Source organism: Neopelma chrysocephalum, unplaced genomic scaffold, assembly GCF_003984885.1.
Source record: "Neopelma chrysocephalum unplaced genomic scaffold, ASM398488v2 Primary Assembly neopelma1_181, whole genome shotgun sequence".
In the NCBI taxonomy this organism is placed as follows: domain Eukaryota; kingdom Metazoa; phylum Chordata; class Aves; order Passeriformes; family Pipridae; genus Neopelma; species Neopelma chrysocephalum.
In genome coordinates this window covers 56,059-67,059 of record NW_020897843.1, presented here as the reverse complement: position 1 = coordinate 67,059, position 11,001 = coordinate 56,059, and the positions used below count along the sequence as shown (strand labels likewise).

General features: G+C 63.1%; 1 protein-coding gene across 1 annotated transcript in view; it reads left to right on the top strand.

Moving 5' to 3' along the window:
- Nucleotides 1-566: 566 nt before the first annotated feature.
- The window catches only part of SBF1 (SET binding factor 1), a gene marked incomplete at its 5' end in the record, with an annotated part of 36,639 nt that continues 26,204 nt past the window's right edge, over nt 567-11,001 (top strand). The window contains 8 exons of the mRNA XM_027702213.1: nt 567-704; nt 4,269-4,406; nt 4,845-4,979; nt 6,030-6,140; nt 7,927-7,950; nt 9,023-9,128; nt 9,500-9,632; nt 10,732-10,840. Coding sequence (XP_027558014.1) covers nt 567-704; nt 4,269-4,406; nt 4,845-4,979; nt 6,030-6,140; nt 7,927-7,950; nt 9,023-9,128; nt 9,500-9,632; nt 10,732-10,840 — 894 coding nt within the window. The remainder of the gene's footprint in view (nt 705-4,268; nt 4,407-4,844; nt 4,980-6,029; nt 6,141-7,926; nt 7,951-9,022; nt 9,129-9,499; nt 9,633-10,731; nt 10,841-11,001) is intronic.

The following is an 11,001-nucleotide window of genomic DNA, read 5'->3' as shown; positions in this document are numbered from 1 at the left end:
CCTGTGTGATCCCTGTTGGGGTGTGTGATCCCTGTGTGATCCCTGTCGGGTGTGTGATCCTTGTCAGGGTGTGTGATCCCTGTGGGGTGTGTGATCCCTGTGTGATCCCTGTGTGATCCCTGTCGGGTGTGTGATCCCTGTCAGGTGTGTGATCCCTGTTGGGGTGTGTGATCCCTGTGTGATCCCTATGGGGTGTGTGATCAGGGTGTGTGATCCCTGTGGGGTGTGTGATCCCTGTGGGGTGTGTGATCCCTGTGGGTGTGTGATCCCTGTGTGTGTCACGAGGGAGGAAGCCTGGCCTGGAACGTGACCGGAGGTGCTGCCCCGCGTTATCTGAGGAGCTGTTTGCTCCCGGATCCCTTGGAATTGCCGCTATTCCCTGCCGGGGTGGGCAGTGCCACCGTGCCTGTGGGACGGGCTGGGGTCTCTCCTGTGCTGCCTGTGTCCATGGAGGGCTGACGTGGTGCTGGAACGTCCCAGTGTTGCTTCCAGCCTGGCATTCCCAGAGGTGGCTGTGCCAACAGGGGTTCCTGCTACCTGCTCCCTAATCCCAGTGTTGCTTCCAGCCTGGCATTCCCGGGGGCTGGGGGTCCTCTAATCCGTCTCTTGTCTCTGCAGGGAGCGGGGATGGACAGGGACAGATCCTCCAGCGCTTCCCGGAGAAGGACTGGGAGGACAACCCCTTCCCACAGGGCATCGAGCTGGTGAGTCCCTGTCCCTGGGGACCCTCGGGTGACACCGGGGTGGGTGACACCGGGACACATCCCACAGGGTCTGATGGGGAGAGGGGTTCCCACCTGCCCCCAGTGCAGCTCCAGCTGCAGAACACTCTGGAAATGGTGGGATCCAGCGTGCTGGCTCCTCTCCCGGCCTCTGTGCTCCCCCTCCTCCCCTGGGATCAGCTGCTGGGGGTGCTGGAATGTTTCCTGGAGGAGCCAGGGGTGCAGCCTCACCAGCGTGACCAGGCCTTTCCCGGTGCCTTGCCCCCTCCCAGCAGGGGGAATCCCGAGGAGCTGCTGGGGCCTGGATCCCTCCCAGAGCTCAGGCTGCAGTCACCAGCTGTGTCCCAGTCCTTTGGGATCAGCTCAGTGCCGGGTCATTCCCAGAATGTGGCACACCCAACTGGATGTGCTGCTTCATGGGATCCTCCAAACCAGGAGAGTGGGATTGTTCCCCTCGGTTGCTAAATTGGAATGGAAGCTCTTCCCAAATCCCATGCTGTGCCTGGGATCAGTGGGAGCAACTGGCTCCTCTTCCTGTCATCACTGGGATCGACAGTGCCCGGCCCCTCTTCCCATCCCGTGTTCCCCAAAAACTCCAGCGCAATTCCCGAGTTTTCTGGGCTGTTTTGTGCGAGGCAAAAAATACACATTATTTTTCTGGTCTGAGTTTCCTGGTGTCTGCAGGGACCTGGGAACGGTCCCAAAACAGGAGGAAAGCTGCGGAAAGCTGCTTTTTTTCCCCAGGGGTCAAACCGTCCAGCCAAAAAATCCCTGGAATTTAAACAATTGGAGCCCTGTCCTGTTGGGAGCCAGGGGTGGCTCCAGGGCTTCCCACAAGCTCTCTGAGGTGTCCCGGGGGGAACAGCTCCCGAAAATCCAAGGGAGCTGATCCTGGGGGATTGGGCGGGACGTGACATTGCGGTCACAGCTGGTTCTTTTTAGCAGCTTTTTGGGGGAGAAAGGGCCCTTCTGGGGTGTCAGGGAGCTGCAATTTGTAGCTTCTGGCCTTGCAATTCCAAACAGAAACATCTCGTGTCTGTTTGTGGATCCGGTTCCTCTGGGGACACACACACAGGATGTGGATGTGTCCCTGCCACAGCTCCTCCCTCCCTGCCCAGAGCTCTCTCCTCCAGAGCCCCTGGAGCTGCCTGGAGTGGGCATTCCCAGGGGAGCAGCGGGAGAACAGAGGGATCCTGGTGGCAGCGGCTGCCACGGCCCCGAGTGAGGTGTGCGATGGGAGCGGAGATTCCTGTAAATCCAGGGCTTCTGTGTGCTCCAGGGAGGGTCAGGGCCATTCCCACTCTCCCTTTTGGATCCTTTCCATGGTGCTGGGCCTCGTGTCTTTCCCTGCCGTGATCCCACAGGTCTGCCTGACACGGCGCAGGATTTCCCGTGTCCTGGGGCGGCTCTGGGATGGTTTTGGCACCCACTGGGTGCGCCCAGGCCTCCAGATCTGTTCCACCTCTGGCAGCGTTCCAGACATCCAGCTTCCAGTGCCTAAGGGAGCTCTAAGAGAGCTGGAGAGGGACTTTGGACAAGGGCCTGGAGGGACTGTGGCTGCCCCTGGATCCCTGGAAGCGTTCCAGGCTGGGTGGGATGGGGCTTGGAGCAAGCTGGGCTAGTGGAAGGTGTCCACGTGGGAGGGGATGAGCTTTGAGGCGTGGATGTGACTCAATCTGTTGGACTTGGTGAAATTCCCTTTTAATTGTGTGTCATGTTTTTTGCTGAAGCTGGAAAATACTTCAGGTTTTGGAAAATTATTGAGGGGAAGAGGAGACAGGGAAGTAGTGGAGTCCCCATCCCTGGAGGAATTTAAAAGCTGTGTGGATGTGGCACTTGGCTGGGAGGGTGGGAGGCCCTGGCCCAGGTTGCCCAGAGAAGCTGTGGCTGCCCCTGGATCCCTGGAAGTGTCCAAGGCCAGGTTGGACGGGGCTTGGAGCAACCTGGGCTAGTGGAAGGTGTCCCTGCCCATGGATGGGCTTTAAGGTCCCTTCCCACCCAGACCGTGCTGGGACTCTGTGATCTGTGACCCAGCAGCAAATTCCTGGGGGGCAGCAGCTCCGTGGGCTTTGGGCTCCTCATTCCTGCGATGCCCAGGAGATGTTTGTGCTGAGCTGGGGGCTCGTGGTGGAGCCCAGTGAGGGGGGGAACTGTCGTGTGGGGACAGTGACACCGTGTGCTCACCCCCGTGGCTGCTGAGCCAAACCCTCCTACAGCAGGAGCACTGGGATGGAGAGCTCCCAGACAGGGGTTTACAGGGACAGCCCTGGCAGAGCCCGGGAAGCTTTACAGGGACAGCCCTGGCAGAGCCTGGGAAGCAGCTTCTCAGGTGCCTTTGCCTCCCTTCCCATCTTGGGTGTCTGGGGAGATCCAAGCTCCTGCCCCGTGGCCAAGTGTCCAGCTCTTACCGGGGAGGAGAGGAGGCTCCATGGGCACCACGAGCACAGGGAGTGGTGAACAGCTGGAAAACTCACCAGGTGGGAACTTGGATTCCTGAGGGTTTGGGCTGGAGCAGTGACTCCTCATGTGTTGGGCCCTGTGGCTGGTCTGGCCCTGGTGCCACCTCCTTCTTGTCCTCGGATTTGCTCAAGTCCCTTGTCCTCGGCGTGGCCCCGGAAGGAGCCGAGCTGTCCCTCACCCAGGGAGGTCCCAGCACTGCCGGGAATTTTCCACAGGGGCTGAGGAAATGCAGAAAAACCCCCTCGAGACTTGGAAACCTGGGGGAGTCCTGGGGGCCGCTGGCTGGAATTACCCCCGGCCCTGGGAGGGGGTGTTTGGGAAGTCCCAGTGGCAGCTCCAGCGGGACTGGGAGGTGCTGGGAGGGCGGTGGTGGCACAGCCAAGGGCAGTGTGTGCCCAGGGGAGCGGTGCCACCTCCTGGAGCCACCCTGGTGCCCATGTCCTTTCCTTCCTGACCTTGTGGTGCCAGCGTGTGGTTGCCTGGTGCCTGGCACCGTGGTGGGCTGGAGGTGTGCAGAGCCTGGGGGGCTCGGTGCCCTGGTGGGCCTGGGGGTCTGTGCAGAGTTTGGGGGGCTTGGTACCGGTGCCAGGGGGGCTGCAGAGCTGTGCAGAGCCCAGCAAGCAGGGGGGACTCAGTGCCAGGTGCCATCAGCCCCCTCGCCCAGCCAAGCCCCTCACAGCTCCTGTGTTGGGCTCCCGTGGCTGGGTGCAGGGTGCCCATCCTGCCTGGGGTGCCCCATCACCCTTTCTTCCCTCCTGGGTTTCTCCAAGCAGCTCCAGCTGCCCCTGCGGAGAGGAGGGGACGGCACTGGCCCTGTTTCCCCCCTGGGAGGGGGTTTGGGAACTCCCAGGAGCCGGTCCAGGGTGTCAGGAGGGTGCCCGAGGTGCAGTGGGTGAGGGGAGGGTGCTCTCCCCATTCCCAGATCCCGGAGCTGCCCTTCCCTGCAACGTGGTGCCCCACCGAGCTCCCCGTTCCCGGGATCCGGGGCCGGTGGGGTCGGGGTTTGCTCTCACCCCCTCCAGGGGCTGCGGGGGTTGAGGGGCAGTGGTTGGCAGCCCCTCTGACCCCAGCCCTCCCTGCCCACAGTTCTGCCAGCCCAGCGGCTGGCAGCTCTTCCCGGAGAGGAACCCCCCCACCTTCTTCGTGGCCGTGCTGACCGACATCAACTCGGAGCGGCACTACTGCGCCTGCTTCACCTTCTGGGAGGCCGTGGAGAGCCCACAGGTGCTGGGGGCACTGGGACGGGGGCAGCAGTGCTGGGGGGAGGCATCCCACTGGCCAGTGATTCCTGTGTTCCCCGTGCCACAGGAATCCAGGGATGGGTGGGAGTGGTGGGCAGCAGCACTGGGGGAGAAGCATCGGGCTTCCGTTGGCCCTGGCCAGTGGTTCCTGCCTTCCCTGTGCCAGAGGAAGCTGGGGGTGGGTGGGAAGGGTGGTCAGCAGCCCTGGGGGAAGCATCCAGCTGCATTTAGCTCTGGCCAGTGGTTCCTGCCTTCCCCGTGCCAGGGGAATCCGTGGCCGGGTGGGAAGGGGGGTCAGCAGCAGAAAAGCAGCGGTTCCCGACTTCCCTGTGCCGGAGGAATCCGGACCCTGGCACTGGGATCTTGGGAGAGGGAAGAGCACCCTTTAACCCCGTGCCCTGGCTGGTGTGTGTCTCCCCAGCCCCAGAGCCACCCCAGGAATGGTGAGGGCGAGGAAGGGGAGGAGGAGCCGTCGTCTCCCGTCCAACCTGCCCAGCTCTTCGCTCCCAAGAGCCTGGTGCTGGTGTCCCGGCTGGACCACGCCGAGGTGTTCAGGGTGAGTCCGGGATGGGGGAGCAATGCTGGGAAAGGCTTCCTGACTCTGGGAGCGAGGAAGCTGCAGGGACAGCCTGGCACAGCCCCTGTGGGAGCGTGGCCCGTTCCCATCCTGCCCTTTGCATCCAGAGCCGGGCCCAGCTGTGCTGACCCCGAACGGGACACGGAGCCAGGGCCCCCCCAGTGCCAGCCTGGACCCACCTGGTTAATGGAACACAGGGAGGAACAGCCTGTTCCTGCAGAGTGTTGGTCTCTGCCAGCTGTGTTTGTGTGAAGGTGCTGCATTGTGTGCCTGGGAAGGGTTTGGGAGCTGGGAGCTGGGCTGTGTCCATGGGGACAGGGCTGGGAGAGCTGGGGGTGTTCACCTGGAGAAGAGAAGGCTCCAGGGAGAGCTGAGAGCCCCTTTGCTCCTTCCAGGGCTTAAAGGGGCTCCAGGAGAGCTGGAGAGGGACCTGGGATGAGGCCTGGAGGGACAGGACACAGGGAATGGCTTCCCAGTGCCAGAGGGCAGGGAGAGATGGGATATTGGGAAGGAATTCCTGGCTGGGAGGTGGGGAGGCCCTGGCCCAGGTTCCCCAGAGAAGCTGTGGAAGGAACCTACAACAGCCACCCAGGGCTGACCAGAGTCAAAGTGTGTTGTCAGGGGCACTGCCCAGATTTTGGGAACCTTGACCAGCCCTTGGTGGGAAAGGGTCTCCTTCCCATCCCTTCCTTGGAGTATTTGTGGGCTGGGAGTGCTGAGGGGCTGGAGAGCCCGGGTGTTCCCAGCCACTCTGCTCATGGAGCTGTGGGAAGCCCCTGCTGCTCCCAGGGGGTCAGTGTGGGGCTGGGGACGTGCTGCTGGCTGGAAGCAAACGGAGCACGTGCCGAATATCCCATCCCTGTGGAGGAGGAGGAGGAAGACCTGGAGCGCTGCACCCAGGATTGGCAATCCCAGGCTGTGTTTGGCCCGGGGACAAGCCCTGGGAGCCCCTCCAGGGGCTGGGGTTCCACGCTGGAGGGTCTCCCCAGCTCCCAGCCCTGCTCATCCGTGCCCTGCTCCCCCCTCCAGAACAGCCTGGGGTTGATCTACACCATCTACGTGGACGGGCTGAGCGTGTCCTTGGAGAATGTCATCGGGAACCTCCTCACCTGCACCATCCCCATCACGGGGGGAGCACAGGTGGGTGTCCTGCCCCTCCCTCTCCCTCTCCGTGCCCTTCCCTCTCCCTCTCCGTGCTCTGCCCCCTCAGCAGCCCTGTCAGAGCCGGGCTGGGGGGTCCTGCTCAGCTGAGCTCTGGGTTTGCTGTGCCAGGTGAGCCGAGTGGGACCCGTGGGCAGGGCCTGGCTCCGTCCCCTGCTGCCTTCCCAAGTGCTTCGGAGCACAAACACCAAAATTCCGTGACGTGGAGCCTCTCAGCTGAGCAGGTCCTGCTGCTTGGCTGGGCTGCACTTCCCCATCCTGGCAGTGTGGTCCTGGCTCCCTTGGGAAGGAGACCGGGGGCTCGAGCAGCGGCTGACGTGGGTGCTGGTCAGTCTGTGCAAACACATTCCATGCTCCGTGGTCGCTCCTGCACTCCTGGAAAGCTGCTCCGGGGCCGAGTGGTCACGGGCCATCTGTGAGAGCAGGGCTGGGGCAGCTGTGGGGACACGGGGCCAGGGAGGGCCAGCCATGCCAGATGGGCAGCCTGGAGCTCTCCTCGGAGCCTGGGCTGTTCCTGGGCCTGGGCCTGTGCCCATTCCTGTGCCCAGAGCCCAGGCCATCACACCCCCTTTCCCCCCTTGGAACCAAGTGTCCCTCCAGCAGCTCCTCCTGCTCCGGGCAGCCCAGCTGGGCTCAGCAGATGGGACAGGGGGGGTCAGCCAAAGCTGCCTTGGGGATGGCACAGAGGGAGAGCCCAGCTGGACCCTCTGGCAGGAGGTTGGGGACAGCAGTGTGATGCCCTGGGGCTTTCCTGCCGTGGTGACACCTCAAATGTCACCAGAGAGGTGTGCTTGTCTCCCCCTGCAGCTGAGCTCCTCTTCCTCCAGCACAAAGTGACATTAATTATCCCACATCCTAGTGGAGGAGTCTTGGTGAGGCTGGAACGGCACCAGAGGGCACTGGGACAGCAGCAGAGGGCACTGGGACAGCACCACGGGGAACTGGGATGACACCACAGGGCACTGGGACAGCACCACGGGGAACTGGGGCAGCACCACGGGGGACTGGGGCAGCACCACGGGGAACTGGGATGACACCACAGGGCACTGGGGCAGCACCACAGACCCCCAGTGCCTCCAGAGAGGGGTTTCCTTCCCCCTGTGCCCGTGACCCTGAGGGGATTCTGCTTCCTGCCCCCGTGTCTGAGCAGGTTTTTGGGCAGGAGCCCCTGGAGCTGCCGTGGGTTTGGGGCTCCCTCTGAGCACCCAGAGCGATGCAGATCCCGGCACTGCTCCCACTGTCTGCGGGAGAGGGATGGAGCCAGGCCTATCCAGTTCTCTGGAGAGGAGAGCAGGGTGCTGCCCACTGCCAGGGCACAGGGGCTGTGCCAGGCACCCTGGGTTTGCAATGCAATCCCGTGGGATCTGCCCGGATGCGGTTCCTCCCCGGCGGGACGAGCAGGGCTGGCCGGGGCAGGGCGGCTTCTGCAGCCGCTGTGGCTCGCTGGGTTTGGCTCAGCTCCATCCCCCCAGCTGGGGCAGGGCCGCTCTGTGCTGTGGGAACAGGGACTGTGTGACGGGGGGGACAGTTTGGTGGCACTTCCCTTCCCTTCCCGTGCTTTACCCGTTCTCCTGCCGTGTCCAAGGCTCTTCCCCAGTGCTGTAGCCATGGCTTTCACTCCATGTCTGTGTTTGTGTGTGTGGGCTCCTCTCTGAGCATTGTCCCTGCTCGTGGCTGGCTCTGCCCGTGTCCGTGTGCCCCTTGTCCCGTTGTCCCACTGTCCGTGTGTCCTAACTGACTGTGCTCTCTGTCTGTCCCACCTCAGCCTGACGCGGACGACGAAGCAGCGGTACGAACTTCTTTTCTTTCCCACATTTCTTTCCCACATTTCTTTCCCACATTTCTTTCCCACCTTGGGGTCTGTCCCCTCGTTAACAGCCTCTCTGTTAATTGCTCTGAGTGTGGCCCACCCAGACCCGTGTCCTGGTGGTCTCAGGGCACCCTCGGGTGTCTGTGTCCGTGTGTGTCCCGGGACATGTCCCTGGGCTCCGGGAAGGGGCTGCATTCATTCCTGGCTGGCCCATCTGCCTCTCTGTGTGTTCTGGGGGTTGTGAAAGCTGGGCTGGAGGAGCAGGTCAGGGGTCTGGCTCTGCTCGGCCATGGCCCCGTCCAGCACTGGATTTTGGGGCTGTTCCTGGTGGGATCTGGGAACTCTTGTGGCTGCGGGGAGGTGGCGAAACCTGCTATTGCAGGAGCGTGTTCCCTGGAGAGGTGTGGGAAAAGGAGGAGAAGGGCCAGAGCTCTGCTCCTGCCCCAGCCCCTGCAGCCTAGAGGGAGCCTTGGGATGTGTGAGCGTCCCTGTGCCAACTGGGAATGGGTTCAGTCTGGGAATGACAAGTGGTGTTGGGGAAGAAGCAATGAGTCTGTGCCCTGTCTGTCCGTCCCTTCACCGGGAGGTAACAGGGTCTGCTCCTGTTGCTCCTTGGTACAGCAGGGCTGGGTGGGCACAGACAGGGGAGCTGCTCCCCTTGGGTCCAAGGGCCTGGAGAGCCCCCGTGGCCTGGGGAGCTCTGGAGTCCTGGGGATCCATCATGTCCCACGTCTCCGTGCGGATCTTGGGGCCGCTGGGATGTCGCCGGTGCCAGATGGGAATATTGAAACAGGTGCCCTTCCTCCCCTCAGCCCATGGACCCACTGAGGCACCCAAGGGGTTCAGTGGCAACATCCTCTTCCTTCTTTCCTCTTCCTTCTTCCCTCTTTTCTCTTCCCTCTTCCCGCAGCAGCCGCGCTCCAGCCGTGCTGGGGGCAGGGGCTGTGCCGGGGGTGCCCTGTCCCCTGCACCAGGGGGGTTTGGCTGCCCCTGCCCTGTCCTGGTGCTGTGCCGGGGCGATCCCAGTGACCAGGCATGTGTTCCCTTGCAGAGGACGATCTCCCTGGGAGCAGGGGACAGGCAGGTGATCCAGACTCCCATCAATGACTCTCTCCCTGTCAGCAGCTGCAGCGTGGCCCTGCTGTTCCGCCAGCTCGGTGAGACCCGGCCCCACCCTGCCATGGTCCCTGCGGGTCATTCCCACCTGGCTTGGGGCTCCAGAGCCTCCCCAGACCCTTTTCCAGGAGGGTGGGATGCAGGGCAGGAGTCACGAGGAGCAGCCTGGGTGCAGGAGGAGAGCCCAGAGCTGGTGTTGGCCTTGTGCCTCCCAGTAAAGGACTGGGGCAGCCCGGGAGCAGTGGGAGCATCTCTGGGAAGAGGGGCTTCTCTGGGGGATGCTGAGCTCCTCTCTGGGGCAGGGTGTGGGGATGGGGAGTGGTCTCCAGCCCTGGGGGGCGGGTCAGGAGTCTCTGGAGGGGTGCAGGAGGGATTCCCCCCGTTTCTGAGTGCCCTCCCATGCCCTGCCCAGGCATCACCAACGTGCTGTTCCTGTTCTGCGCGGCGCTGACCGAGCACAAGATCCTGTTCCTCTCCAGCAGTTACCAGAGGCTCACAGACGCCTGCAGGGCTCTCCTGGCTCTCATGTTCCCCCTCAAGTACAGGTGAGGGGTCCCTGAGCCCCCCACGCTCCACCCTGTGCCAGCTCTCCTGCCTCCCAGTGCGACTGGGGAATCTCCCAGCCCTGCCTCCTTCCTCTCCAGGCAGGATGGGCTGAGCTGGGAAATGTTCTCCCTGGTGACCAGGACGGGACCCAGGGAAGGGCTGGAGCTGTGTCAGGGCAGGGTCAGGTTGGATCTCAGGAAAAGGTTCTTCCCCCAGAGGGTGGTTGGCACTGACCAGGCTCCCCAGGGCAGTGGGCACAGCCCCAAGGCTGCCAGAGCTCCAGGAGGGTTTGGACAATGCTCTGAGGGACAGGGGGGAGTGTTGGGGTGTCTGTGCAGGGCCAGGGGTTGGATTGATGATCCCTGTGGGTCCCTTCCAGCCCAGGATATTCCCTGATTCCATAAGGAGTGAGGTGTTCCCAGCAGTGTCCCCAGCCCTGTTCCTGGCTGGGGCAGCTCTTGGCAGAGGGAAGCAATCCCATCAGAGGATGGGATGTGATCCAGGGCTGTGCAATCACCCTGTGGTGCACATGGGAGAGGCCAGAGGTGCTTCTGCCTCCAGAATCCATCCCTTTCCCTTCTCTCAGTGGGATCATAGCATAGAATTATGGAATCATGGAGTCCCAGGAGGGTTTGGGTGGGAAGAAACTTTAAAGCCCATCCAGTGCCACCCCTGCCATGGGCAGGGACACCTTCCATTAGCCCAGGTTGCTCCAACCTGGCCTTGGACACTTCCAGGGATCCAGGGGCAGCCACAGCTTCTCTGGGCACCCTGTGCCAGGGCCTCCCCACCCTCCCAGCCAGGAATTCCTTCCCAGTATCCCATCTGACCCTGCCCTCTGTCAGTGGGAAGCCATTCCCCCTTGTTCTGGTCTTGTCCAGAGTCCCTCTCCAGAACACTTCCAGGGATGGGGTGGCCACAGTTCCTCTGGACAAGTGTCCACGAGCCTTCAGGAGCCGTGGGCAGGGGCTGCCCGAGGGGCTGGGAGTGCCAGGGGCAGCCTGGGCACACCTCACCCCCCCTCTGGAGCCAGGATGGGGCTGGTGCTGGGTTTGGGGCAGGGCTCAGGGGCTGCACTGAGGCTCTCTCTGGTTGCAGTTTCACCTACGTGCCCATCCTGCCCGCCCAGCTCCTGGAGGTGCTGAGCACCCCCACCCCCTTCATCATCGGGGTCCACTCCATCTTCCAGTCAGAGACACAGGAGCTGGTGAGGCACCGTGTTCCCTGTTCCCTGTGCCAGGGGAGGGCTGGGCAGGAGCAGGGGGGGGTGACAGCGGGCTTGGGGGGCATCAGGCATCATCCTTGGGGTGCCCGGGGCCACAGGCTCCGTGTGCTCAGCCCGGGACATCCAGGTGTCCTCATGAGCCC